The sequence below is a fragment of the Heterocephalus glaber genome, unplaced genomic scaffold, assembly GCF_053883595.1.
Source record: "Heterocephalus glaber isolate CG9 unplaced genomic scaffold, H.glaber_assembly_v1.0 deba00000122, whole genome shotgun sequence".
NCBI lineage: Eukaryota > Metazoa > Chordata > Mammalia > Rodentia > Bathyergidae > Heterocephalus > Heterocephalus glaber.
This window is the reverse complement of record NW_028258138.1, coordinates 81,351,545-81,377,486: the sequence shown is the minus strand read 5'-3', so window position 1 is coordinate 81,377,486 and position 25,942 is coordinate 81,351,545. Positions and strand designations below refer to the sequence as shown.

General features: G+C 46.1%; 1 protein-coding gene across 9 annotated transcripts in view; it reads left to right on the top strand.

The window, feature by feature from the left end:
• The window catches only part of Unc13c (unc-13 homolog C), a 456,112-nt gene that overhangs the window by 36,247 nt on the left and 393,923 nt on the right, over positions 1 to 25,942 (top strand). For all 9 annotated transcript variants that reach the window (XR_015453493.1, XM_087217356.1, XM_087217351.1 and 6 more), the window contains one exon: positions 1,032 to 4,280. Coding sequence is in view for 8 of the 9 variants with exons in the window: in XM_087217356.1 (XP_087073482.1) it covers positions 1,289 to 4,280 (2,992 nt within the window). In the remaining variant the exon portion in view is untranslated. The remainder of the gene's footprint in view (positions 1 to 1,031; positions 4,281 to 25,942) is intronic.

Here is a 25,942-nt window from a genome sequence, read left to right as displayed (position 1 = left end):
ACATTTCAGTGATAAAATATTCAATCCAATTCAATTCCACAAAACTTTGAATAGCTACTAGGTACAAGCTACTATGATGGCAAAGCAATAAAACAAAATGTAAACTCTTTTTTCATGTAATTGAAGACAGTAGCCATCATGAAGATTACTAACTTACATTTCAAAACACTGAATCATAGAAGGAGCTCTGGTCAGCCAATTTGCAGTTATCTTTATGCTCATTTCGTCCATGGCACAGTTTGTTTCTGCAGTTTGATGTCCCACCCCAGGCACATCCCTAACCTGGAATGGGTTTCAGCCATGTGCTCACTGCAGGCTACATGGACTGATGAGACAGGCTCTGCTATATCAAGCCACAGACTTTCAGACTTTTCATATATCACCTGCAGTTTCAAATGTATTTTACTGTTGTAATTTTATTACTTTTAACAATGCTTAGTCTGACATGGCCTTGAATTTTTTTTCCAACTCATGGTATTTTGTTAACAAATTTGATAGCTATATGAGCTCTATTTTCTCATCATATTAATTCATTGTATGAAATAATTATTTTCTTGGACCACTTTAATTATGATTTAAGAAATTCCTAATCACTGAAAATCTAGAAAAGTAGAGATTATTTGAATAAGAAAACGTCTTACATGCATGTATGGTGTGAATGTATTGAATTTCAAAAATCTAGGATAGGGATAATATACTTAAATATTTTTGCTGCTGTAAGTAAACACAACTTTAGGAAAGGAAATAAGGTGGAACGAACATTATGAAGTTAATATGACTGTTTAAATTGTTATTTTATCAGTTTTTAAAAACAATATTACTTTTGTTTCTACTTCAGTTGTGTCCACCCTTAATTTATGAAAAGACATTATAATTTATGATAAGTAAATTTGTATTTAAGTTTAGATATCCTCTGAACATTCTGCAATTTTTCACACATTGCATGTTATAAATATTTTTGGAAAATGATTGAAAAAGGAAAGATTCGGAATTGAGTTTTGATATTCACTTTAAAATTTCTTTCTTTGCAGACACTAATGAAGTTATGTGGAAATGAGAGGAATTCATGAAGCCACTTCTGCAGGAGAAAATATCTTTCATAAACAGAGTTCCAGATCTGGATTTTGGGGGGACACTTGACAGTGCAGCAGGGCCATGTCTGCCTTCCGTGTCACCTTCAATAACTCATAGATTGCCCAACAGTGATGCTGGCCTTGGACACACAGAGTTTCACTCCAACATCTTGTTTATTTCTTTGGGGCAGAAGAGCTTGGACTAATTGCTCTCCATGGTGGCTAATCTTTTCAAGAGCTTAATTTTACCTTATATACATAAGCTTTGCAGAGGAATGTTTACAAAGAAATTGGGAAATACAACCAGAAAAAAGGAGAATCGTCAGCAGAAAAAGGATCAAGATTTTCCTACTCCTGGCCAGACCAAAACTCCCACATTTTCTAACACTTTGAAAAGCACCGTAAAGAGGATTGCAAAGTGTTCATCCACTCGAAACCTACCTACTGAAGAAGGTGAGACTAACAAAGACTTTTCCCTCTCACCAACATTCAGTTACCGTGTTGCTATTGCCAACGGCCTGCAGAAGAGCATTCATGTGACCAGCAGTGATCATGAGGGTCTGGCTCAAGAGCTGTCTTCCATCGAGAGTTCTTACTCTGAATCTTTAAATGAATTGAGGAGCAGTGCAGAGGACCAGACCCATCCAGTGTGTACCATGCCTGTGGGGCGGAGCAGGAAGAGCTCCAGCAGCCTTGCTCCCTCTGAGGGAAGCTCTGATGGGGAACGCACACTACACAGCCTGAAGCTGGGGGCTTTAAAGAAGCTTCGGAAGTGGAAAAAGAGCCAGGAATGTGTTTCCTCTGACCCAGAGCTGAGCACTGTGAAGAGAACCTGGGGGATAAGGAGCAAGTCTTTGGACAGGGCTGCTCGCCGCCCCAAGACACCAGCCCTAGAGCCAGGGTTCAGCTCCTCTGGCTGCCTCAGCCACACACACGATGTTATGGAGATGATCTTCAAGGAACTGCAAGGGATCAGCCAGATTGAGACAGAGCTGTCTGAGCTGCGGGGCCATGTGGATGCCCTGAGGCTCTCCATTGATGAGATCTCCAGCAGTGTGGAGGTGGTACAGAGCGAAATTGAGCAGCTGCGGACAGGCTTCGTGCAGTCCCGGAGAGAGACCAGGGATATCCATGACTACATTCGATGCCTGGGCCACACAGGCAGCAAGGCAAGCCTGAGGTTCTTAAATGTGCCTGAAGAGAGATTCGAGTACACTGAAAACATGGTGTACCAGATTCTAACAGACAAAATGGGCTTCTCAGATGCACCAAATGCTGTGAAAATTGAATATGCTCAGAGAGTGGGGCACCAAAGGGACTGTCCAAATGCTAAACCTCGACCCATACTCGTGTACTTTGAAACCCCTCAGCAGAGAGATTCTGTCTTAAAAAAATCATACAAACTCAAAGGAACAGGCATTGGAGTCTCAACAGATATTCTGACTTATGATATCAGAGAAAAAAAAGAAAAAGTGATACCATCCTCCCAGACCTATGAGAGTATGGACATGAAGTTGTCTACTCCAGAGCCCAAAGTGAAGAAGAGCAGTTGGCATTCACCCGGTGACAGTGAGAGGGAGTTGGAATCTGACTTCAACAGGAACAGTTATGCTGTGCTTTCCAAGCCAGAGCTTCCAACCAAGGGGAGCACTTCCAAGTCAAGCTCAAAATCACACAGTGTTAGATCTAAGAATAAAACTGTGAATAGCAGCAGAAATTCAAACAAGCCAGATGATGATAAAGTATCTTCACAATTACCAGGATCAAATAACTTGGAAAAGCAAACCATAGCCCAATATGCAGGTGCCACGCCCCTCTGGCACTCGCAGAGTGATTTTTTCACTGCTAAACTCAGTCGCTCTGAATCAGATTTTTCCAAATTATGTCAGTCGTATTCAGAAGATTTTTCAGAAAATCAGTGTTTTGCTAGAACTAATGGGAGCTCCCTCCTGTCATCCTCAGACAGAGAACTGTGGCAAAGGAAACAAGAAGGCACACCTGCCTTGTATGACAGTCCTCAAGACCAGCATCTGGGTAGGAGCACTCCAGATGTCCAAGTGCAGAGTGAACTTCAGAACACAGACACTGTGGACAGTGGAATGAGTAACAGCATGGTGTATGCATCTGCAGACCGGAGTCATTACAGTGACTCTCAGCTCTCTCTGCATGAGGACCTCTCTCCATGGAAGGAATGGAATCAAGTGGAGCAAGAAACTGATTTAGGCTTGGATTCATCCACTCAGGAAGCTTTTAACTATGACACCAACAGTCTATCTGACCAACAGATGGATGTCTTCAATAAAGACCTGGAAGACATAGGAAAGTGCCACAGTGACCTTCAAGATGACTCTGAAAGCTACGATTTAACCCAAGATGACAATTCATCCCCATGCCCTGGATTAGATAATGAACCCCGAGGCCAGTGGGCTGGCCAATATGATTCTTACCAGGAAGCTAATTCTAATGAACTATTCCAAAACCAAAGCCAGTTGTCCATGATGTATCGAAGTCAAAGTGAATTGCAAAGTGATGATTCAGAGGATGTCCCACCCAAATCTTGGCATAGCCGACTAAGCATTGATCTTTCTGATAAGACTTTCAGCTTCCCAAAATTTGGATCTACACTGCAGAGGGCTAAATCAGCCTTGGAGGTAGTGTGGAACAAAAGCACACAGAGTCTCAGTGGGTATGAGGACAGTGGCTCCTCCCTAATGGGAAGATTTCGGACACTGTCTCAATCAACTGCAAATGAGTCCAGTACTACTCTTGACTCAGATGTCTACACAGAGCCCTATTACTACAGAGCAGAGGATGAGGAGGACTATAGTGAGCCAGTGGTGGACAATGAGACAGATTATGTTGAAGTGATGGAACAAGTCCTTGCTAAACTAGAAAACAGGACTAGTGTTATGGAAACAGATGAGCTAATGCAGGAATATGATCCTCCTTTGTATGAGACACCATATGAAACCCCACAGGATGAGGGTTATGAAGGGCAGGCAAATGATGTGGTCAGTGAAGGGGAGCTAGAACCTGTAACTGAACTAGCAGCTGAAATGCTAATACAAGAAGATGAAAACCAAAACATCCCTGAACAGCCGCTGGAAATCACAAAGCCAAAGAGAATTCGTCCCTCTTTCAAAGAAGCAGCTCTAAGGGCCTATAAGAAGCAAATGGCAGAATTGGAAGAGAAGATCCTGGCTGGAGGTACTCATGTTTCCATACTGCATTATGAGCTCATTGTGTTTTAACATTGAGTAGTGATACTTTAGAATATGTTCTGTGTTTACCTGCGAGAAAGAAATTGCAATGAGTTTGCACATTTGTTTCAAGAAGGATTTTATTTCATTTGGGTAGCTCTTCCACAAGTGGGGCTCAAGGATTTAAAATAAAAACATATTTTAAATAGGCCACATTGAAATGAGCCCAAATTCAACCTTCCCAGCTGTAGATTATGATTCATCTGTTAGCTTTAGGCACAAACCCTATCTCATAAAAAACAACTCTGTGGCATCAGCTATGGAGGAAAGAAGGGGTGAAATCAGTGGGCGTCCCCTTCAGCTAGCAGCCTGTGGGCTACACCGTAGTTCTAGTAGGTTTGTAAAGCTGGGGTGTCATTAATCTTAAAATATTTGAGATGAACTCCCCAAATACACCACTCCTCCTATCAAAACTGCACTTAGTCGAAGAGTTGTGTCTACCCAGACAGTCTTAGTGAGACTTATGAGGACCACACACTTCCTTACCACCTACTGATGTCACTAATGAAGAGCGAGAGAGCTAAGAGCCCAGGCCACAGCCGGATGGGCACAAGCTATTCTCTGAGGATGCATTAGAGGAGAAATGGAAATTTTTTTCCTTTAGAAGAAGAGTACAAGTGTCTTCCTCACTATAGAAATGAAAAGAGTACCTTATCTAAGTAGTCTTAGTTTTCTGGGGGCACAATTTTGGATGATATACCCAGTAGCTGTGTATAAACATATGAGTTTATTGATTTTTTAATTTCTCAGCCAAACTTCATCTGCACTCACCCTAATTCCATACCACTTACCTAATTTGCATGTTTATCATTTTATATTTTGGGGCTAATTTATTATAATCTTATTTTAATGAATTATATATTGTAATTTTTTCCTTAATTATGGCATTAGCGTCTTTAAAATATTTTCTCTATATTTCATAGAAGTATATCTTTATGTGATAAAATGTTCTGTTATTTGCTTTTAAGATATAATATCACATAATAATTTATGAAGTCAGGAGTTGATCGTGGCCTCTCTGTGTTGATAAAAGTATGATAAGATGTTCCTCCAAACTGACTATTTGCTGGTAGATATTGGTAGTGTATTGAATAATTGAACACCTTTTTGTAAAGCCACTTCAAGCTCTAAAACAATCAAAACTGCTAGGTTTCTTTGCTGTAAAAATTCATCCATATAATGCAAAACACTCTGTGATTTACCTAAAGAACAACGTAAGTCAAGGGGATCTTGGGTACACTGGCTTTGATTTTATTGTTGTTTTGTTCAGAGAGGGAATAATTCTCAGCTACTGATTTTGAAACTGATTTGAAAATTCAAATAGTCAAATGTTATATAAATATAGTTTATATTAGAATAATGTCTATCTTATATCAGAGCAACTTTTGATAGTTAGACATCCTTATTACTGAAACTCAGTAATCTCTAGGGATAGAAGCTAGAAGTTTAACACTGTTCTTTATTTTCTGTTGATTCAGAGAGGCCTATTGTAAGATAAATTGAAGCTGAGCTGTGTGTGTGTGTGTGTGTGTGTGTGTGTGTGTGTGTGTGTGGTGATGTAATAGGTATGTTTTAATATCATCTGGAGAATGTATCTGTTTGCAATATAAGGAATATCAAAATAGAACCAGACCACAAATTTCAGAAGAAAGTTGGAGAATATATATATATATTCAGCTTTATAAAGTCAGGAGCTCCTGGCATTTCCTACAACATGGATCAAACTAGAAAACAGTATGTTAGGTAAAATGAACCAGACATATGACCTTCTTTATATGTGAAATCTAAGAAAAAAGAAGTTAAATATACAGATAGGAAATAGAACAGTGGTTGCTAAGGGGAGTGGAGGGGAGGAAGTGAGAGATGCAGATGAGAGGATGCAACCTAGCAGGGACATAGGAGGAAGCAAGCCTGGGACTCCAATGCACAACATAAGGACTAAAGTTAACAGTGGTTATTGTATTGTGACATTACCCAAGTAGGCTGTTGCCACTCTTGACACACACAATGCACACAGTAACTGTCAGGTGTGTTAATTTTCTTCACTTTTATAGTTAGTAACTATTTTACTTAGTATCTGTACCTCAATATGTTGTAAGCTTTAACTACACACAACAAGATGAATTAAACATTAAAGGTAGGTGTGTTGGTCCACTTGTAGTCCCAATTACTTGGGAGGCTGAGGTAGAAGGATCACAAGTTTGAGCCTAGCCTGGGCAACTTAGTGAGATCCTATCTCAAAATAAACTAAAAAGGGCTAGGGCTATGCCTCAGTGGTAGAACATTTGCTTAGCATGTGCAAAGTCTGGGGTCGATCCCTAGTACTAAAGAATTAGCAAATTTTTAAAAATTTTAATTACCAACCCTCTACTAAGTAGATTGTGATGGTAAACACCCGTCAAATAACAAACCTAGTCATCAAGTGACACTTATTGGAAGACACACATGTAGTTGGATAACCATGCGCTAGCAATGTAAGAATTCTAAATCAGGAAACAATCTCATGCCATAGAGTAGGCCTGGCTACAGGGGACTCGGACCCTGCCACCATCTTGGAACTTGGCTTGTCGTCATCCTCTGAGCCAACTTTGGATGGAATGTGTTGGACCTTCCCTGTCCTGGAGGAAATAAGCCCACATATCTTTAAGATGCTCCTTGGGGCTGAGAGGCACCAGATTGACTTCCCAGGAGGCTACAGTAGCCTAGATTTAAAGGCCATCTTGGTTCCCCTTGGCAGCAGTCAGGCAGCTTTCCCTCCTGTGCTACCAATCTGTTTCCAAAGGAAGGGCATCCAGAGGGAGACACTTTCCAGGCTCTCTCCCTGGGCAGAGCTTCCCAATGAGGCGCCAAGCGTCATGATGGTTTTTGTGCCCATGGCCATCTGCTTGCTGGATATTGGGCAGGTGGAAGCAGATTTTTCTCTCCATGGCTACCCAGTCATCACTAAGTAAGAGTCCTGTCCTTTTTCCATGGCTAACCTGCCTGATTGGACCATAAAGATCTTTCTGTAAAACTCTGTGGGTGCTGCTTTCCTTACAAAGTTATAAGCTGAGGCATTTGGATTCTTTATATCAGCTATTGTATTCAGAGTCTAGAAGAAAAGAAAACTCAGATACTGGTAAATGTGAATATTTGGTGGTAGAACCTTCACTTTGAAGAGCATTCCAGTAGGGTAAAAAATCCTGGAGGTATATGGGCAGAAGTGTCTCCATGAGCTCAGGGTCCTCCCATGATGAGTCTGCTGAGTGGCACCATTTGTGCTACTAGTTCAAGCTCAGCACCACAGCAGAAACCTTCTGAGCCCCTGCCTCAGCCCTGTGTCCCAGGAAATAAGGATTGTGCCTTCCAAATTCCCACACATCTGGCTCTCAAGGCCCCAGCTCATCCTGAATTGGTGCACATTTCTTATTTTCTCTTCTAATGTGTCGTTAAGAGCAAGGTCTTGTCCTTTTCATCCTTTCCTTCATGGTGATCCTAACCAGTGCTTTGCACAGTGATGAGAATGAGTTTACAGGTGCTGCCTAATGCCTCAAGGTGCACCAGTGGTGTTTAGTGGCTGAGCTTAGGCCTTTGCAGTTGGTGAGCTCGGAAGCATTGCTGCGCAGTAGGCATTTTTCACAGGGCTCACCCATTTTTCACTCTTTCACCTCGTACGACACCCTTGTGGGTTAGATTCCAGATGTGCCCAGCATGAAACGAGAGTTTATTTTGTTTATTTATAGCAGCCATGTCCCACCCCAGTTCAAAGCTTGCTCACTATTCATGCTTTAAGTTGAAAAAACATAATTAAATATGGAGAAAGAGCCACTAAATCTATCTCAACTCAAGGATTTTCATTAGAAATCAGCACTAACCTGAAAGGCCATAAGTATATGATATGGTGAGGCTTTGATATGAAATAGTTCATTCTCAGTTTTTCTATGTCAAACTTCCACTCAGAAGTAAACCCCATGAATCAGTGTGTAGAGCTTGATAAGTACTGCAGGGCAGCAGCTGCCCGTGGGATGACATCTTTCAAATCTGAGCTCACTCTTCCTGAAATGGAAGCCTGCAGCCAGTCTGGAGTGATTTTCCTAGCCAAGGACATGAAATCTCATTCTACAAGAGACGATGACATTGGTAATTAGTGTGATTACTGTTTTCTTTTAATCATGGTGCGTGCTTTGTCTTCTAAAAGGCTACGAGAGTTTGTTAGAATGTCTTGGCTATCACATAAGAATATAAAATTGAATGTTGACAGATTTCCTAACCCTGGTGCTTTATTGTGTGGGACCTGGTGTTTCCCAGTGTGGCTGGTGGTTCGAGTCACCCGAGGAGCTTCGGAGTCTGTCCCTGGGGTGTCGTTTTCAAATTATCAAACTATTGATCATTATGACTTGGTGGTCCTGTAGTGGGCCAGAAATATGTATCAAAATTTGTATGAATTCCTGATATAATAATGTAAACCCTTATAATAAAACAACAGGCACAATTAAAACCATACTGAGACAAAACCTAGAGTGAAGGTAAAGTAGTTTGTCAAAGAGGCTCGGCACCCCATGTCCCTTGATGCACTATGCACAGCAGCCAAGAAGCAGGAAGAGCCACATGTCCATGGACTGATGCTGGAAAGAGAGTCGAGGTACAGACACACCACAGAATACTGTTCCGCCATGAGCAGAGAAAACCCTGCCATTTGTGAAAACATTGATAGAACAGAAGTCATTATGCTGAGTGTAGTAAGCCACAAAGACAGAAAGACAAGCACAACAGCTCATATGTGGAATGTACAGACGCTGATCTCATAGAACTTGAGAGTTGGTCACCAGGAATGGGGATGGGAGGATGGGGAAGCTGACTGATGAGGTATAAGCTCCAGCCCCGGATGAAGTAAGATTCTCCGGTGTGTGATGGCACAGGAGGAAGACTAGAGACAATAGCCATGCACCGTGTGTCCCCAAAAGCTAGCAGGAAGAATTTCCAAGTCTTCTCCATAGAGAAATGATGAATGTTTAGGGGGAGTCATGTCTAACCTGCTTCAAACTCTATACAATGTGCATATGTATAGAAACATCTCAAGGCACTCCGTTAATATATAATTTTATGTTCCTATGTATCAGTTAAAATGTTATTTAAATTTTAGAAAGTAAAATAGACAGCTTCTCTCATTCTTCGGAGGACTTATTGGAGTCCTTATTCTTCAGAGAAACTATCATCCAATAATTCCAGATACTTTTTTTTTTTTGGTACCAGGGATCAAACTCGGGTCCTTGTGCTTGTGCAGCAGGTGACGAAACCACTGAGCTAAATCCCCAGCCCTTTCCAGATAGTTTCTATGCACATAAATCCTCTTTGTCTGTCTTAAATGGTACCACACTGGTGTCTATGCTGTTCCGTGGCTAGCTTTTCTTTATGTAGTATATGACAGAAAGACGTGTGTGTGCAGTACTGGGGATTGATAGCTGGGATTCAGGCATGCGAGGCAAGCACTCTGCCACTCAGCTACATCTCCAGACCTTTACAATTTTTTAAAAAAATTTTGAGACAGGGTCTTGCAAAACTGCTCAGGTTGGCCTTGAACCTATGATACTTCTGCTGCAGCACCCCCAGTTGCTGAGATTAAAATTTGCACTACTGTTCTGACCAGGAAGAGCTTTTAGTGCTATTGTCCACTGAACTCTTTTGGTGGCACAAAGGTTTCTGTTGTATAGTTTTGCACATTTATCCTTCCTTGTCTTTGGGTATTTATGTTTCTCATACATTCACAGTGAATCCCATCCTCTGTGGTACCATGAGATCACAGGTGTAAGAAAAATCCCTGAGTGTAAGATTCCTGGGTCAAGGGAGTTACTCTAGTTTAAGAGAATTAGAAACTGGAAGATGCCAGCTGAATTCCAAGTGTGTCATTCTCACAGCAACTTGAGAAATATTTCTTAAATAGATAAGCAGGTGCTGGCCTCTCTTCAAGTCACAAGGCTAATTCTGCCCATGGTGGAGCTTTGCACACTCAGTGTCTTTTTCTCAGTAGAAAGGATGTTTCTCTTCTCCCCACCCCTTATTTGCTTAGGTTTTAAGACCTGGTCTCCTTAAGTCACTATGTTGCCTAGGCTAGGCTTGAACTTGGAATCGTCCTGCTTCAGCCTCCCAGAGTGCTGGGATTGCAGGCATGCAACACTATGCCCGAAAGATATTTCTTGATTAAATATACTTTAAAATAGTACTACAATTTTTATTTTAACTAGGAAAATCATAACTGAGTGAAAATATCTCTCCCATTCCGCTCGGGTAAGCCCATCTGTGAAAAAGCTGCTCTTAGCTGTTCTTTCTATGATGATGGAACCTACACATCTCCCCAAATGGCATTGTGTTTACCTAAACTCCAAGCTTAATGTCTAAGAAGGATTAATATTTCAGTTGAGATTTGGAGATTCACTGTCCCCAGTTACCTAAAAGTGTTTGTCAAACTTTATTATTTAACCAACGGTTAGTAAACACTTTCAGAGCATAACAGTTCTGCTCATCGTGGGGAGCTGGCACATAGGCATATCATGTCTTAATAGCTCTCATTCCCCTGTCCCTGTCCATTCCCTCCATCAGATCCCCACCTGCCTCTGGAGTCCACCCCATTGCTATCCTTATTCCACTCTCTAAAGGGTATGTATTCTGGAATTCTCACACTAGAAACCACATAAACCTTAATCTTTGTATCTGGCATATTCCACTTGGCATTGTGTTCTCCACACCCACCCATTTTTCTACACATCTCAAGTTTACCCTTCTTTGTGGCTGAGTAGAATGCCGTGGTGTGTGAACGCCACATTCCCTTCATCCATGCATGCTGATGGACATACAGGCTGCTTCCACTTTTAGCTACTGGGAGCTGTGTGGGTATGAACATGGGTGCGCGTGGATCACTGTGATAAGGTTCTTTAACTCTTTCGAGAAGATACCCAGAAGAGGTAAGCTGCCTCAGTAGGATTTCTATTTGTAGTTCTTGAGGACTTTCCGTGCTGCACCTTCTGCACTGTTGGGAAGGTGGAGCAGTGCAGCCTGCCAGGCTCACTGCGTTCTGATACTGAAGACCTCCCTGCAGACCTGTGCACAAGCATACCCACCCCCACTGACCTTGCATCTCCTCCTTTTTAAAAATTGAGAATCAGTCTGAGAAAACATATAAATGATTTTCTTAACTTAAAAAAAATAATGATTTGCCAGCCCCCCAGAGTGGTAGATTATTACATTCTATGAAAAGAACTCCATCATGTTTATACGTCAGATCAGAAATAATACATCACTTCTTATAGGATGTGTGTAAATAGAACATTTTAGACATGATCTGTTTCAAAAGTCCTAGGAGGCTTGCTGTGGAAATCATGCAGTAAATGTTCCCTACAGCATCTCCCCACCGGCCCACTCTTCATGCATGTCCTAGTTGAGGGCGGGCCCTCCCTCCCCCTCCCTCCCCCTCCCTCCCCCTCCCTCCCCCTCCCCCCCTCCCTCCCCTCCCTCCCCCTCCCCCCGCCTCCACCCTCCTCCCTCCCTCCCCACTTCCATCCTCCTTTCTTTACCTTCTCTTCTTTTCTTTCTATATACATTTTCCTTCACAGGAAGTGTACCAGTCCTGTTCAGAGTAGAAGGTGCAACCCGTCTGCAAAACATTTGATTAAAATGTGGCACATAGCATTGTTTTGGGCCAGCATTGTTTGTTTTTAACATTCTGGAATTATCGATGATGTAATTTTCTTGTTTTTAAAATGTAATTGAAATAATAGCTGAGCATGTTTAAGGAGTACAGTGTGAAGTTTTATCTAGAAAGATTACAGAAAGACTTAGTTCAGCTAATTAACACACCCATCATCTCACCGCCTTATTTTCCTATTTTGTGGTGAGGACCCCTGGCCTCCACATCCATAGTGATTCTGCGATCTGTCAGTGTGCACTGTGGTCCCCAAGCAGTGCCGTGGGTCATGGAAACATTCTTCCAATCTAGCTGATGCTTTGTGCCCTTCAATCATCAGCTTTTTTCATTCCTCGCCCTTCTCTCCCTCCTGGCCCGTGGTTACCCCTCCTGTATCCTGTTTCTGAGACTGACTTTTCGATTCCACAGTGAGTGAGAGCTAGGAGTGTTCATCTTTTGGGGCCTGGCTCGTTGTGTGTGGAGCAGTGCCCTGCAGCCCCATCTTGAGTCCGGGATGAGAGAATCCCCTGCTTCGCCTGGGCCCACAAGAGCGCTGGCCTCCTCCTAACCCATTCATCACCAGGTGTCTAGGGAGCTTCCAGGTCCTGGCTACAGTGAACAGGTGAGGGGAACCGAGAGTACTCACATCTTCCCACTCTGATTTCTGTTTCTTCCTGGAAATGCCCGGAAGTGGGATCTCGGGCTCCAACAGCGATTCTGTGTGGTTTTGGATGGCCCACCCCATCCTAATCTACCTCCCAGAGGGCAGTGCACACAGGGCCCCTCTCCACGGCCAAGCCGAGCTCCGTGTTTGCCTTTGTGTAACGGCTCCTCTCTCGGGGTGGGGTGGGGTGATGCTTCACTGCCCTCAGGACACAGATGTCCCCTCCTCTTCTGTGGACTGTTCGTGTCTCTCCTTTAAGGACTGGCTGTTCAGGCCCCTTGGTCGTGTTTCAGTCAGGTTGAGTTTATTTACTTGTCCGTTGTTGGAGTTCCTTACGAACTCCCGGTGTTGGACTGGTCAGGGAACGGACTACACATGCGTCCTGCCAGCCTGGCGTGCCCCTTTGCTCTCCAAGGTTGCCTGGCTGTGCAGGAGCTGCCCAGACAGGTGGGAGCCCTTCATCCAAGTTAGCTTCCGCCACGTGTTCTTCTGGAGGGTTCTGGAGGAGGCCTGAGGGAGGGCAGTGGTCCGACCCCCTCAAGGCAGCACAGGGCCCGTTGGGTTCTTACTTCTTGGTGGGGATAGAGCCCGAAGGCCGATGGGAATAATCCTGCTGGGAGCTAGGGAGCTAAAGCCACAGAGGAGTCCACAGAAATGAGGGGTGCATCCCAGTGGGAGCCAAAGTAAAGAGACACTCGGCCCGGACGTGGAGCAAGAGAAAGGAAGGTAGCCGTTCAGAGGGAGCGCTGCCACGTCCGGTTCAGCACGGCTCCACACATTTTTGTTTGTTTGATCGATTGAGACAGGGTCTCACTGTGTGGTTGGGCTTTGAACTCATAGTGATCCTCCTGCCTCAGCCTCCTGAGTGCTGGGATTGTCGGCCTGCACCACACCCAGCTGAGCTGTAGACATTTTCAGTTCATATTAAATCCTTGTGATTACTCTGTGAAAAAGGTTTATGAGCAGGTAAATGAATGCGTGTCAGAGAACCAGGATTAGAAGGCCCAAAGCCAAAGAGCTGGCACAGCTCTGGCCAGTGCTGGGCCTCTGAGGGGAGCAGAGCCAGGCACACTTTGCCCAACAACCCACGTTGAGGCGCTCACAATGCGGTTAATTTATAGTCACCTATGGCCCCTCAGCGTGGGTCTGGATTCCAGGTCTCTGAGGAGGCCGACAGCAGGATGTGTTTTTCACCTGGAAATTAACTGACAGGAAAAGACAGTGCCATCTGGGCCACACCAGCAACGTCGCTTCAGCACCCGTGGTGCACCCCGCCCCGTCTCAGGCACCTGAGAAGGGTCATGTCCAAGTCTCAGCAGTGGGTTCTGTCTGTTCCTGCCAGTGTTGCTCTCTATGTTCTTCCTTCAAGCTCAAGTGGAGAGAGATTTTATACGGGTTATGAGCATTTGTGAGGTTTCTGTGTGGAGTCGAGATAAGGAGACTGACTGTGGACAGGGCAGCCTGATTCGGTCAGGGACCAGGTGGGAAGGGAGGAGCAGACAGATGGAGCCGCTGGTGACCCAGGGAGAAGGGCAGCTGGGCACCTGCTGCAGCAGAGCCCCTGCAGGCTATGGGTGAGCGCATCCTGGGCTCCAGCTGGCATCATTTCAGAGACAGCGGCTCAGGCGGGCAGCGAGCTGCCCCAGGAGGGCTTCCTTATTCAGAAGGCTCCCCACAGCCCAGAACGAGAGGCTTACGAGAAGCACAGGTCACAGAAGAGGCCGAGGCCGGGACAGGTCACCAGAAGGATTTCCCAGCTACGGGGAGAGAGCCAGGGTCAGGAACGAGCTCTGAAGAGGGAAGGGCCTCACTGCTGCAAACATCCACATCCAGAGTCCAGTACGCAGAGCAGCACTGGCTGTCTTACAAGCCCTGTGGCCTTGGTCACTTGAGGATGGGCAGCATGGTGGTGGAGTCCTTCAGTACTTAGCAGGTATCTGCATTTTCCCGGGATGTTACATCACATAATCCTCACTGTTACGCTGGGAGAAGGGTTCTATTATCAGTTCCATGTTATGTATTCACAGCACAGATGTTTTACTTAAGTACAGGAAGAAGAAAAGCAAAGCCAGCATCTAGACTCTGGCATTTCTCTTCCCAATTTTAGTGTTTAACCACTAGGCTATGCAGCCCATTGTAAGTTCAGAGTTTAAGTATTGGCATTTAACCTCAAAAGAGGAGGAGCGGGCTACAGAGTGTTGATTTACCCAACAGCATGGATTTGCTGGAGAGCTACAATTACAAGCTGTCCTCCCGAACCCTAACCCAGCGCCAAGGCCTCAGACCTTTCCCTTTCCCGCAGGCGAGTGCGGCTACCCAGGAGTCATTTCTGTGCAGCACGTGAGTGAGAGACTGCTGGCCTCGGGGATGGCAGATGGAAGACGATCTGCACCCAGAGGCGCAGGCTTGCACCCCCTTTCCTCAGTGCCTCTGGATGCTTGGAACGTCTTCTGGAAAGCCCACGATTTTAGTTTTCATCTCTGTTCCTTTGTGATTACAGTTCAAGGCACGCAACACAAAAGGAGAGTTAACTTAATACGGTGATGTTTTAGTGTCTGAAGGAACTCAATGGGAAATTCTCAAGTTGATCAGCATGCGCTTGCTAACATTAATTGAATACTTTTGAAAGTCTGCAGTCGCAAATGTTGAGTCCTCAAAACCACCAGTGGGACGGACTGCAGTGCAGGCCCCTCAAGCCATTCCCAGAGCCTGCACAGGCCTCGTAGCCAACCACCGTGTGATGGCCATGGCTGTCTGGTCTCCAAGCCTCCGGCTGCTCTGTGAGGCCATGCCTTCCTTGCTGCTCCAGGTGGAGGTAGAGCCCCTGCCCTGCAACGCAGGCTTTGGGGCACGGGAGGAGCCTGCCCCCCTCTGACTTCTAAGCCAGTGGTTCTGGGTGGTTCTATGACGTCGCCCCACCGGGGGACAGGGTTTGTTTTTCTGTACGCTTTAAAAAATGTTGTTAGTAACAGCTAGTGCACCTTGGGTTTCAGGGCATGTGAGACACATCTGGGGTCGCTTGTTAAAATGTGGGTCCCCTCAGCTGACCTGCAGTCTTTCTGGCGCAGCTGCCCGACCACCTCGAGCATTACAGTCGCATTTAGCTGCATACCCTGTGTCCTCCTCCGTGAGCTGTGGAGTTTGTCCTTTCCTCCTTGGTGTGAGCTCCTCTGTGCGCCAAAATCCCAGCTCATGTCTTCGGGTTAGCTCTTCCCCCTCCAAAGGGAGACTCTCAGATCCATCTGTCCATCCGTCATTAACCCATGGCGAGTTTGCTCTTAGGTAGAGTCTAACTTGCTTACGGGATTTTGTTTCTGTTCTCGACAGCACATGGATCATTCAGGGGGTGTCTGCCTGGGAACTCAGCCCAGGACCGACTGAGTCCCTGTAGCTCCCATGCCGAGCTTCGTGTCTGTGGGTGAGGAAGGGGTCCACCAGCAGTGGGCTTCTAGGGGGGACTCTGTGACGTGGGATCCATCATGGGCTGTGGACTCAGTTCCTTCCATGGGCCCAGGGGGAGGGAGAGGCACAGAGCGGTGGGAGTCATGCCTGGGGCCTCTCTTGCAGGCCATCACTGAGCGCCAGTCCCCTGTGGCAGTGTCCTCTGCCTGCCGTCCTGCACACCAGGCTCCTGAGCAGCAGCTACCAGCAGGGGGTGCAGAGGAGAGGCCCCATTCCTGCCCAGCCTGCTCCACTCCTGATCTCCGTCAGCTACCCAAGGGGGGCACTGGGCACTGTCCTTGACCTGGTGCCAGCCTGGCATGGCAGCATCTTCACGCCCAGTCCCAGCCTCCCATCCTGCTCCTCCCAGCCCCACTCAGCCTCTTCAATTTGTCCCTTTCTTAAGGAAATGTGTTTGAATGGCCACCTCACTTCTTCCTTCAGCCACCTGGATTAATGTGCACTGGGAAATAGTATTTGTCTCCTTCATAGTTCTAAGCTCTTGAGTTCCTTAAATGCCAATAACTTGTTGAACTGAAAATTATTATCTTTAGAACACAGGTCAAATCCTGCTTTGTGTATTTACTGGATTTTCTTTGCACAACACTGTGCACTTTGTTACTTTGTACATATATGCATGCACGCATCCGTGGATATGAAGCAATAGGCAGTGTGTTTTGTGAGCTTCTTATGACTTTCTTGAGGATGACTGTGGTAACTTGGGCTCTTGTCCCAGACACAGCTTCCACGCCTTCCTTGGTGAAGCACAGCATCACCGCGGGTGACAGACTTTCAAGCCAGGAGGACACCACGAGGGCAGAGGACCGGAATGGAAACACCTCAGTCTCTCCTCTGCCTCCCATGTGCTGTGGCCTCCACTTCTGTCACTTCCTTCCCCGACTTCCCTGGACACATCCAGAGAAGTGGAAATGGAGGCAACCACTTTTAGGGACGACGTGATGTGACGATGGCCGTGTTCAAGTGCACAGCCTGTTCTTCTGTGACAGGTTGGTCACACGTCCGCGTGTGTGGCCATGTGCCACAGCGTGGTCATATGAACGCCCGCAGGGGTGTGCTCATGGTGCTCACGCATCCAGACCACGGCTGCTCTCTGTCACGGGAAAGAACCCGGAAGAGCTGAACGCTTGAGATCTGTGAAGTTGAGAACATGTCAGGGCCAGAGCAGCACGTGGTGACTAAGAGTGCTGTACACACACACACACACCCACACACACACGTGCACACTTCATGTCCTGTTTGTTTTCCTTTCTAAACCTCACAGGTGTGTGTGGTTTGTACATAAGAACAAACTGGCGGGCAGGGCGGTGGTGATGGGAATCAGCAGAGCCCGTGGTGCCCAGTGAGCTTCCTAGAAGCGCGTCCCCCGGGAGCCCGCTGCAGGGCGACCCCTTGGACCTGCACCGCCTGCTCCAGTGCCCCCGAGGGCGCACACCCTCACCCCTAGGAGCAGAGGCAGTGGGGCTCTGACCTCGCCCACAGAGGGATGCAGGGCAGTGCCATCACCCAGGGGCTGGGGACCATTTCCTGGAGATGAGAGTGGGATGAGGGCAGGAAGATGAGCCCAGGACCAGCCCCGGGCCCAGCCCCACACCTAGAGGAGGGTGGTAAATCAGAGAGCTCGGGCTCAGGTTCTGAGGTGAGGGTCAGATGCCAGACGGATGCAGCACAGGCTGAGATGTGGTTGTAAATTCCTCTTTTCTGAAGAGCAGCGGGACTCCTGGTTATGCCGAAGCTGCCTCCTGTCAGGCCCTGCAGGCTCTAGCCCAGCACTTCTCCTTTCTGGCAGCCCTGGACTTTTTCTATCTTTACTCTTGTATTTGTTCCCAAAGAAAGTTAGAATATCAGAATTTGATAGACTAACCATATGCCTCCCCAGAATCCTGCTGTGCCAGAGTTAACTTTCCCAGGCTGATCTCCAACTTGCAGCCCTCCTGCCTCAGCATCCCAAACACCTGCGGTTATAGTTGTGTGCCACTACACCCCTCCTCTCCCCGTGGATGCTGGTTTGGGGAACACATTTCACTTTGCTGGTAATGTCGCGGGTCTGCTCTCCATGGCCTGGGCCCGCCCAGTCAGGTGTTGCCAGGCTCCTGTGCGCAGCGCTGTGCATGCAACTGCAGAGGCGGGACAGTCCCCCTCTCTTCCACCTGCTGTCCCGCCAAGGCCTGGGCAGTTTGCTGACTTGCACCAGGACAGGGCAGGAGGCCGGTCCTGGGCGCTCTGCCTTGTGGGCACGGCAGCTCCCTCGGTCCCTGTGCTTCTCACTCGGCCCCAGGACGTGACCACTGTATGTGGCCCCGTGTGCCTTGCCAGGTCCGGGTGAGCAGGAGCTGCACTGTTCCCACCATGCGGCGGGGTCAGAGTGGGCACCTGGGCGTCAGGAAGACCTGGTCATTCCCCGGTTTCGAAGAGCGCCCCGACAGCAGCTGGAACTCTGCTCGCCACACCCCTCCGTGGCCAGATCCGGGTAGTAATAGTGTTTTCCTCTTTAGGTCATCGTGCAAACACAAAAATACCTCTGAAGGGCTTGGAACAATGCTCATCATTGGCCGAGCAATCAAAATAGGTCAAGAATTACTTTGCCATTTCAGCATCTATTGACAAAAGGTAAAAGCAACTTTGAATTAATTTATATACTAAAATGAATTTACATTTCCTTTACTACAAGCATCTACATACATTTGATATTTGACAGCAGACACCTGTCTGACAAAGAAACCACCAAACTGACCTCTGATATTGAGAGATTAGTTTGGTGCCAAACACATGTGTGCATACACACACGTGCACATGCAAGCATGTGCACTCAACCGAGTGACAGGATGCTCTTTTGTGCCTTTGCTGCAGTGCTCACATTGGGCACAGCCAGCCCCCTGGGGACCCCTCTGTCTGTCCCAGCACGACCCTCTTGCATTTAGAGGCAGATGGTTGCCACATGTGGAAGTATTGCTAAGGGACCACATTCGTTTGGTGGGGTATTTTTGTGTGCATTTTTTTCTAAATAATACTAATATATACATATTGCATGAAATTTAACCAATACTAGAGAATCAAAAAGTGGGAAGCATAAAAGTAGGCTTTTTGGAGCTTTTGAAGGCAGTTTTTTTACATTTAAAATACTCATTTACATAATTATTTTAAAATTAGTATTTATCATCCATAGACTCTTAAAAACTATAGATTTCCTTATGTTTTTAAGTTCAACTAGCATGTCTTCTATTTGAGATGTACATTTTAACAATCATGTGATAATCTACAAGGCTTTCATTTAATGTTACACCCACTGAAAAATGAAGCTAATGAGGCAATTTTAAACTTTTAAAACTAGATTCATACATTAAGATACTTGGTTTTCTTTTAAAGAACTTTAATATAAAATATTAACATACAAATCAGATGAATATCAAATTCTCTTAAATATCTCAAAACTCTTTAGAAACATTGCTAAGTTCTCTTTGCATAAGGTTACAATTCCAAGCCAATTGATGACGTTTAAATGTTTAGTCCTCAAACTGTATGTTGGTTTAATAGATTAAATTATCTTAAATATTTTTAATACATTAACTACTAGAGATTGTTTCCCTTTTCCAGAGACTATTTTCTGGAGCTTCCCAATGACATTCTAGTCGCTAAACCCAACCTTTCCTGTTGAAAGGGTGAGTGTCCTATCTTGGGCCAGCGGAGCTGAGGGCCATCGGCCACCTGCAGCCTGGACACAGCCCTCGACTGTCCCCATGTGCACAGCTGCCAGCCGGCTGCTGCTTGTAGTTCCTGCCACAGCAGGGCCCTGTGCCTTGGAAGCCACCACCCTCCCCCTGCAGATTTTGTGAGGGCTTTCTGACTATGCCCCCTAAGCTGTGTGTAATTCTTTTCACTGCTTGATTAGGATTTTGCACTTATGTGATTTTATTAATATGGTTCAGTTCTTTCTTATCTGGCTCAAAACACATTTTACTTCCATTCTCTCCCACACTTCACTCTCTTGTATAATACTTTTAGATCTCATTTAACTTGATTGCCCGATTGCCGATCAGAATTCTTCATCTCCTCATAGCGCTCCCAGTTGGCAGGGCCATGGCGATGTGTCACTGGGTGCCACAGGGCCTCAGGTCTTTGGCTACACACGTGGCCCCAAGACCACGCCAGTGACAGCAGAGAGGGACAGGGTCTCCCCTGCATGGAGCCACTGGAGCAGCTGCCTCCCTGTCCCCCAGTCTGACGCGCTCCTGGCTGGGGCCTGGGGCTCTTTCTGACTGTGACTGGGGTCCCCGTGCCCCCAGGAGGACACTGCTCCAGGAGACAGCATGGAGCCTGTGAGTGGCCCTGCCTGAGGCAGGGTGCTGGGGCAGGGTCTGCAGCCTCTCCGGTCCCTCAGTGGATGCTCCATCCTCTCTCCAGAGCCCCCAGCTTGGCCCCTCTGTGCCCCGAAGGTGACGGCGGCTGGCAGAGCAGTCGCAGGTGGGCAGCACCTGGTCTCGGCATGGCCCCCAGGGCTGTCTGCCCAAGACTGCCTCTCTGGGCCCCCGGCCTCCTGCACCCGGCTCTGGGTGCTCACTGACCCCAGCTCCCAGGAGCCCTGACTGCAGGCCCCCTGTCTCCAAGGCGCTGGCTTCGGTCTAAGCTTGCATCCCGTCCCCAGCACCCCGTGTTGGCTTCCTGCTTCCTGCTTCCTGCTTCCAGCTTCCTGCTGCAGGAACTCTGATTTGTGCACTGCTGGCTCCCTTGGAGCAGCCCTCCATGCATGCTGGGCGAGTGTCTACACTTTCACAGACAGGAGCAGTGTGCACAACTGTATCCCACATTCTGTGTGACACTTCCCACATCATGAAAACTCTCAAGTGTCACCTTTTAATTTCCTGTCAAATCTATCTTTGTTTTTACCAATTATGACTAACGGAAGAGTTCTTGTAATGTTTGGCATTCCCATTGTTTCCTGTTTCATTTCTGTGATCATAAATGCTGCTGTCACAAGCTGCTCTGCGTAAATCAGCTTCACTGCAAGCATTACTTTAAAGGCAGCTTCCTAGAAGTCAAAATATTGAGACAAAACCAAAAATTGCTGTCCAGACCCCTGACAGGTGCATATAAAATGTCTCTCAGAATGCTGTGCCTGTCTACTCCTAACTGGTAAGGAGAGTGTGTCTGGAACCCCAGCCTTCTCCTTTAGCCCGAGGCAGGGTGGCCTGAGGCTTATGGTTCGTGGTCAGTGTGGGCGGCTCAGCTGCAAGCCACTCACTGTCTTCACCTGTTAAATGCACGAAAGAGCAGTGTTGCTGACTGCATGGAGTTTCCCTATGGGCTGCACTGCTTGGTGTAGGTAGCGCATGAAGGTGAGAACCAAGTTCACAGGAGCACCACACGCTTGCCAGCTGCTGTAATGTTGAGAGCTTTTAAATTGACAAGTGGAGACATGGGCTTCAGTTTTGTTTTATTTGTTGTGTGAACTTGCAACTTGAAGAAGTTCAAAATTTCTCATTATATTTGGCATTTGTGTTCTGTCTTTCGAGAGTTGTATTTTCTGCCAGTGTTTCCTTATTGACATAGGCAGTAGGGGCATTAGTCTATTATAGTGGGGAAACAGTGTCCTAACCTAACGACTACTATTTATTGTCTTCAAGTAATAATGATCTTCAATATTTCTAGTTATATATGTCATGTGGTAAATTTTCCTATACAATGCCATTTTTAAAAATTTAGCAGCCTTTCTTTGCTCAGATAATCAGAGATGCTTACTATATTTTAGATTTCATGTTTATTGTGATTGGTTTCCTTTTTTCTTCCTAAAATTCATCTTAGTGTAGTTGAAGGGCTAAACTCTAACTTGGCTTACATCTCCGAATCAGCCCGCAGTTTCTGAGGGAAATGTGATGAAGAGCAGAGTGGACCTCGGCCCAGTTCTCCAACTGGGGCACCAGAGGCTGCGAGGACTTGGACCTCACGGGAGAGCTCTTTTCCTACTTTCATCGGGGCCCCACGGTGCTTCTCAGAGCTTAGGTGTAAAATCTCTTGCCGGATTTCTGATTAGCAGAGGACCGACTCCGTGAGCATTCAGATGGTGCCCGAAATAGCTTTGATTTGAGGGCAGCGTCTGAGAGCGGCTGGGAAACAGCTGTCTGCAGATGAGTAATTCGATGTCATCTGAGGAAGGAGGCCGTCTCAAGCACAGCTCGGGCCATGGAACATTTCTGGCTCTTCCTCCAGCCAACACGTCTGTCCTGGGGAATGATGCTGTCAGAGAGGAGACTAGCAGTGAGATTTGTGGGAGCCATAACGTGTCCCAACCTGCTTTGTACATCTCAGTCTCGTATGAAGGAGCGGGGCTTGGCCTTCTAAGAAATCCCAGCACTGCAGAGTGAGAAGTTGGAGGCCTGGACCCAAATTACTGCCAGAACGCCTTTCTCACACTCTGAAAGCTTCATTGTTGATTCATATCACCAAGTACGGTATGTGAGAACTGAGCATCGAGGAGCTGTGCACTGATCTCGACGTGGCCTGTGGGGGTAACGGTTACAGTGACTTCTCAGTTCCAGTCAGTTCCAGTACCAACAGGGGTCTGGGAAAATGAGTAAGCACCCGCACACGGCTGTGAATCATTCGTTCCCATGAAAGAGGAAAGATGCAAAGACCACACACAGACTGAAGGAAGGAAGAGAGCTCTGACCCCAGAGGGCAGCAGGTAAAGGGTACACACTGCCCATCCATCCTCTCGGGGTTGGCAGTGTTCAGGAAGCAGCCTTGGGCACACGGTGACAGAGTGGCCTGTCACTGGTCACTGGCTGCTGCTCCTCCCATGAGACAGAGGCACGGGCTGCACCTCAGAGCTCCACTGGGCTCTCCGTGAGTTTGCTCTGCCCCGTGTCTCATATGAGTTTTGAAATTCTAGATTTTAGAATAATAAGAGTAGCTATCTTTTATCTCAAAGAGGCTAAAGCAATTTTGAACAATGCAATGTCTCTTAGGGTATTTACGGATCCGGGAAGCAGCTTGTGTGGCCTGTGACTCTCATAAGGAGGGCAGGACCTAACAGAGAACTTCCACGTCTTACGGCCGCTCTCTGGAGATGGAAATCCCGCAGCTACAGGGCCCGGCTCTCTCATGCCCTGCTGTTCAGATGGACTTTGCTTGCACTTTGCATGTTGAAGCTTAAGCCACATTTTCCCTCTTCTCTGCTAGCCGAAGTTATCTTCACTCTGTGGCTGGATGGTGGTGATATCCAGGAAGAGAGGCTGGAGGGTTATGGCCTTTGTAAGCAAACAAGTCTCTTTCCTCCTATCTTCACTCCTGGGTGGGAGCCAGGACAGGGGGACATGGGGATGAAGCCCAGCCACTCTGGGGCTTCACTGGTTCTTGTCTGGGTTCTCTGGCCGGGGAGGCTTCCAGAATTTGCAGGCAAGTGCCCCAAAGCTGCCCCTCACGGACTGTTTCCCTTGAGGGTTTTTCTTCCTCTGTTGGGACCCTGCACTCCCTCTCCTGTGTTCTGGCTTCTGCACATGTCCTGGCTCGCTGGACTGATGCGTGGCCCTGCTGACCAGTGCCCTGTAAGAACCATTTTTCCTTGGGCTTTGTATTACCCGAAACTGAGGCTTCAATTTCAGAATACTTTTTTAAAATTGTAACTTTATTGACATAATTCACAAGCCATAAAATCAATCCTTTTGCAGTGTAAAATTCAGTAATTTTAAGCATATACTAAAAATGAGTCTAATTTTAGAGCATTTCTTCACCCTAAAATGAAACCCCATGCCAGTTAGCAGTCAGTTCCCATTCACCTGTCTTCTCTGGTACCAAAAACCATCCCTCTACTTTTGTCTCTGTGGAGCACCCTGTTCTGGACGCTTGGTAAGAATTGCCTCATGCAATTTATGGCCATTTGCATCTGATTTCTTTCACATCACATCACATTTTCAAGCTTCATCCTTGATGGGGCATTATCAGTACTGCATCCCTTTTCTGTGGCTGAGTAATATTTCCTTGTATGCATAAACCAAGTTTGTTTTTTCTTTTATCTGTTGATGGACCAATGGATAAAGTCATTCCTACTCTCTAGCTGTCAGGAATAATGAATGCCATGTATAGGTTGTTATGTGCACGTATGTTAAAGTTCTCTTGCGTCTTTGTCTAAAATTAAAATTACTGGGTCATAGGGAACTCTCTTTCACTTCCTAGGGAATCCCCGACCTGCCTTCCAAAGTGATGCCACAGTTTCACAGCCCTGCGAGCCACATCCTCATTAGCCCTTGTTACCCTCTGGGTTTCCATTGTAGCCATCTTATTGTTTTGGTGACATCACTTGGTGTATTTTTATTTTTATTTATTTATTTATTTTTTGTTTGTTTGTTTGTTTGGTGCCAGGGATCGAACGAACTCAGATCCTTCCGCTTGCGCAGCAGGCAGCGAAACCACTGAGCCAAATCCCTGGCCCACTTGGTGTGTTTTTAAAAATAAATTGTATTGTGTATATTTGAGTTTTACAAGATGTTTTGGGATACATACAGATAGCAAAATTGTTAAATAGAGAAGCAGACCAACTTATCTACATTTCACATAGGTACTTTTTCCTGATTTGCATTTCCTAAAGACTAGTAATGTTTTCAAGTGTGCTTATTCTCTATATGTATAATTCTTTGGGAGAAATGTGTATTCAAACTCTTTGCCTATTTTTTAGTTTGTCTGTTCATCTTCTATGTATTGTACAGTTAGAGATTTTTAAATTTTTTTGTTATAAGTCCTTTGTGAGATATATGATTTGAAATGTTTTCTCTTAATCTTTGGGTTGTTTTCTTACTTTTTAAAATATTGTTCTTGAAGCACTAAAGTTAATTGTGGTGAGGTACACAATTTAACTGGTGTTCATTTTTCCTTCCTCTGTTAATACTTTTGGTATTACATCTGTTACTTTTCTCTCCTTGCTAAGACAAAATACCTGAAACCAAAAGGTAAAGGAAAAAAGATTTATTTAGCTCACAGTTTGTAGAGATTTCAGTCCATAATCAGCTGGCTCCAAGGCAGGGAGACACATGGCAGTGGGACAACAGTTCATGGTGGGCTGAAGGTAGCAAAGCAACAAGAGGCCTTCACAGCATTTTTCTACCCCTTTTATCTTATCCAGGATACTTAGGGTGGCAGCACTCACACCCTTAATCCTAGTGTCCTTGAGCCTAGCCTTTCATCATGAATCAGTTCCAGTGTCACACACTCTAGATCCAGCCACCGCTGAAAGTGCCCTGCCTGTGACTGCATGAGGCCTTGGGGACATTCAGACCAAAGACTTAGCAATATCTAAGAATCCAGGGCCAAATCCCACTTCATGAAGATTTACTTGTAAGTGTTTTTCTAAGAGTTTTATCTGGCCCTATTGTCTGTTGGAATAAGTTTCTGTAAGACAGTGGTCCAACTTTATTCTTTTGCTCATGAATATCCAGTTGTCCCAGCATCATTTGATAAATAGCTATTCTTCCACTGAATTCATTGGCAAGTGTATCAATCAGCTTTCCCATTGCTGGGACAAACGCCTCACACTCACAACTTACAGAGAAAATGGTTTATTTGGCCCATGGTTTCAGGAGGTGCAGTCCATGGTAAGCTGGCTCCAAGCCAGGAGCCTCATAGCAGAAGAGTGTGATGGAGCAAAGCTGCTCAACTCACAGCGGCAGGGAAACAGGGTGGTTTGGAAAAAGCCCCACAGAGAAAGAAGCAAGGGACCAGATATCGTCCCCAGGGTCATGCCCCTTGAGCCACTGAGACAAGTGCTTTACTCATGTCCTTCATGTCACTCACATCAATCAAGTCGACAATCAAGATTAGCAGTCACAGTAATGTTGTTGAA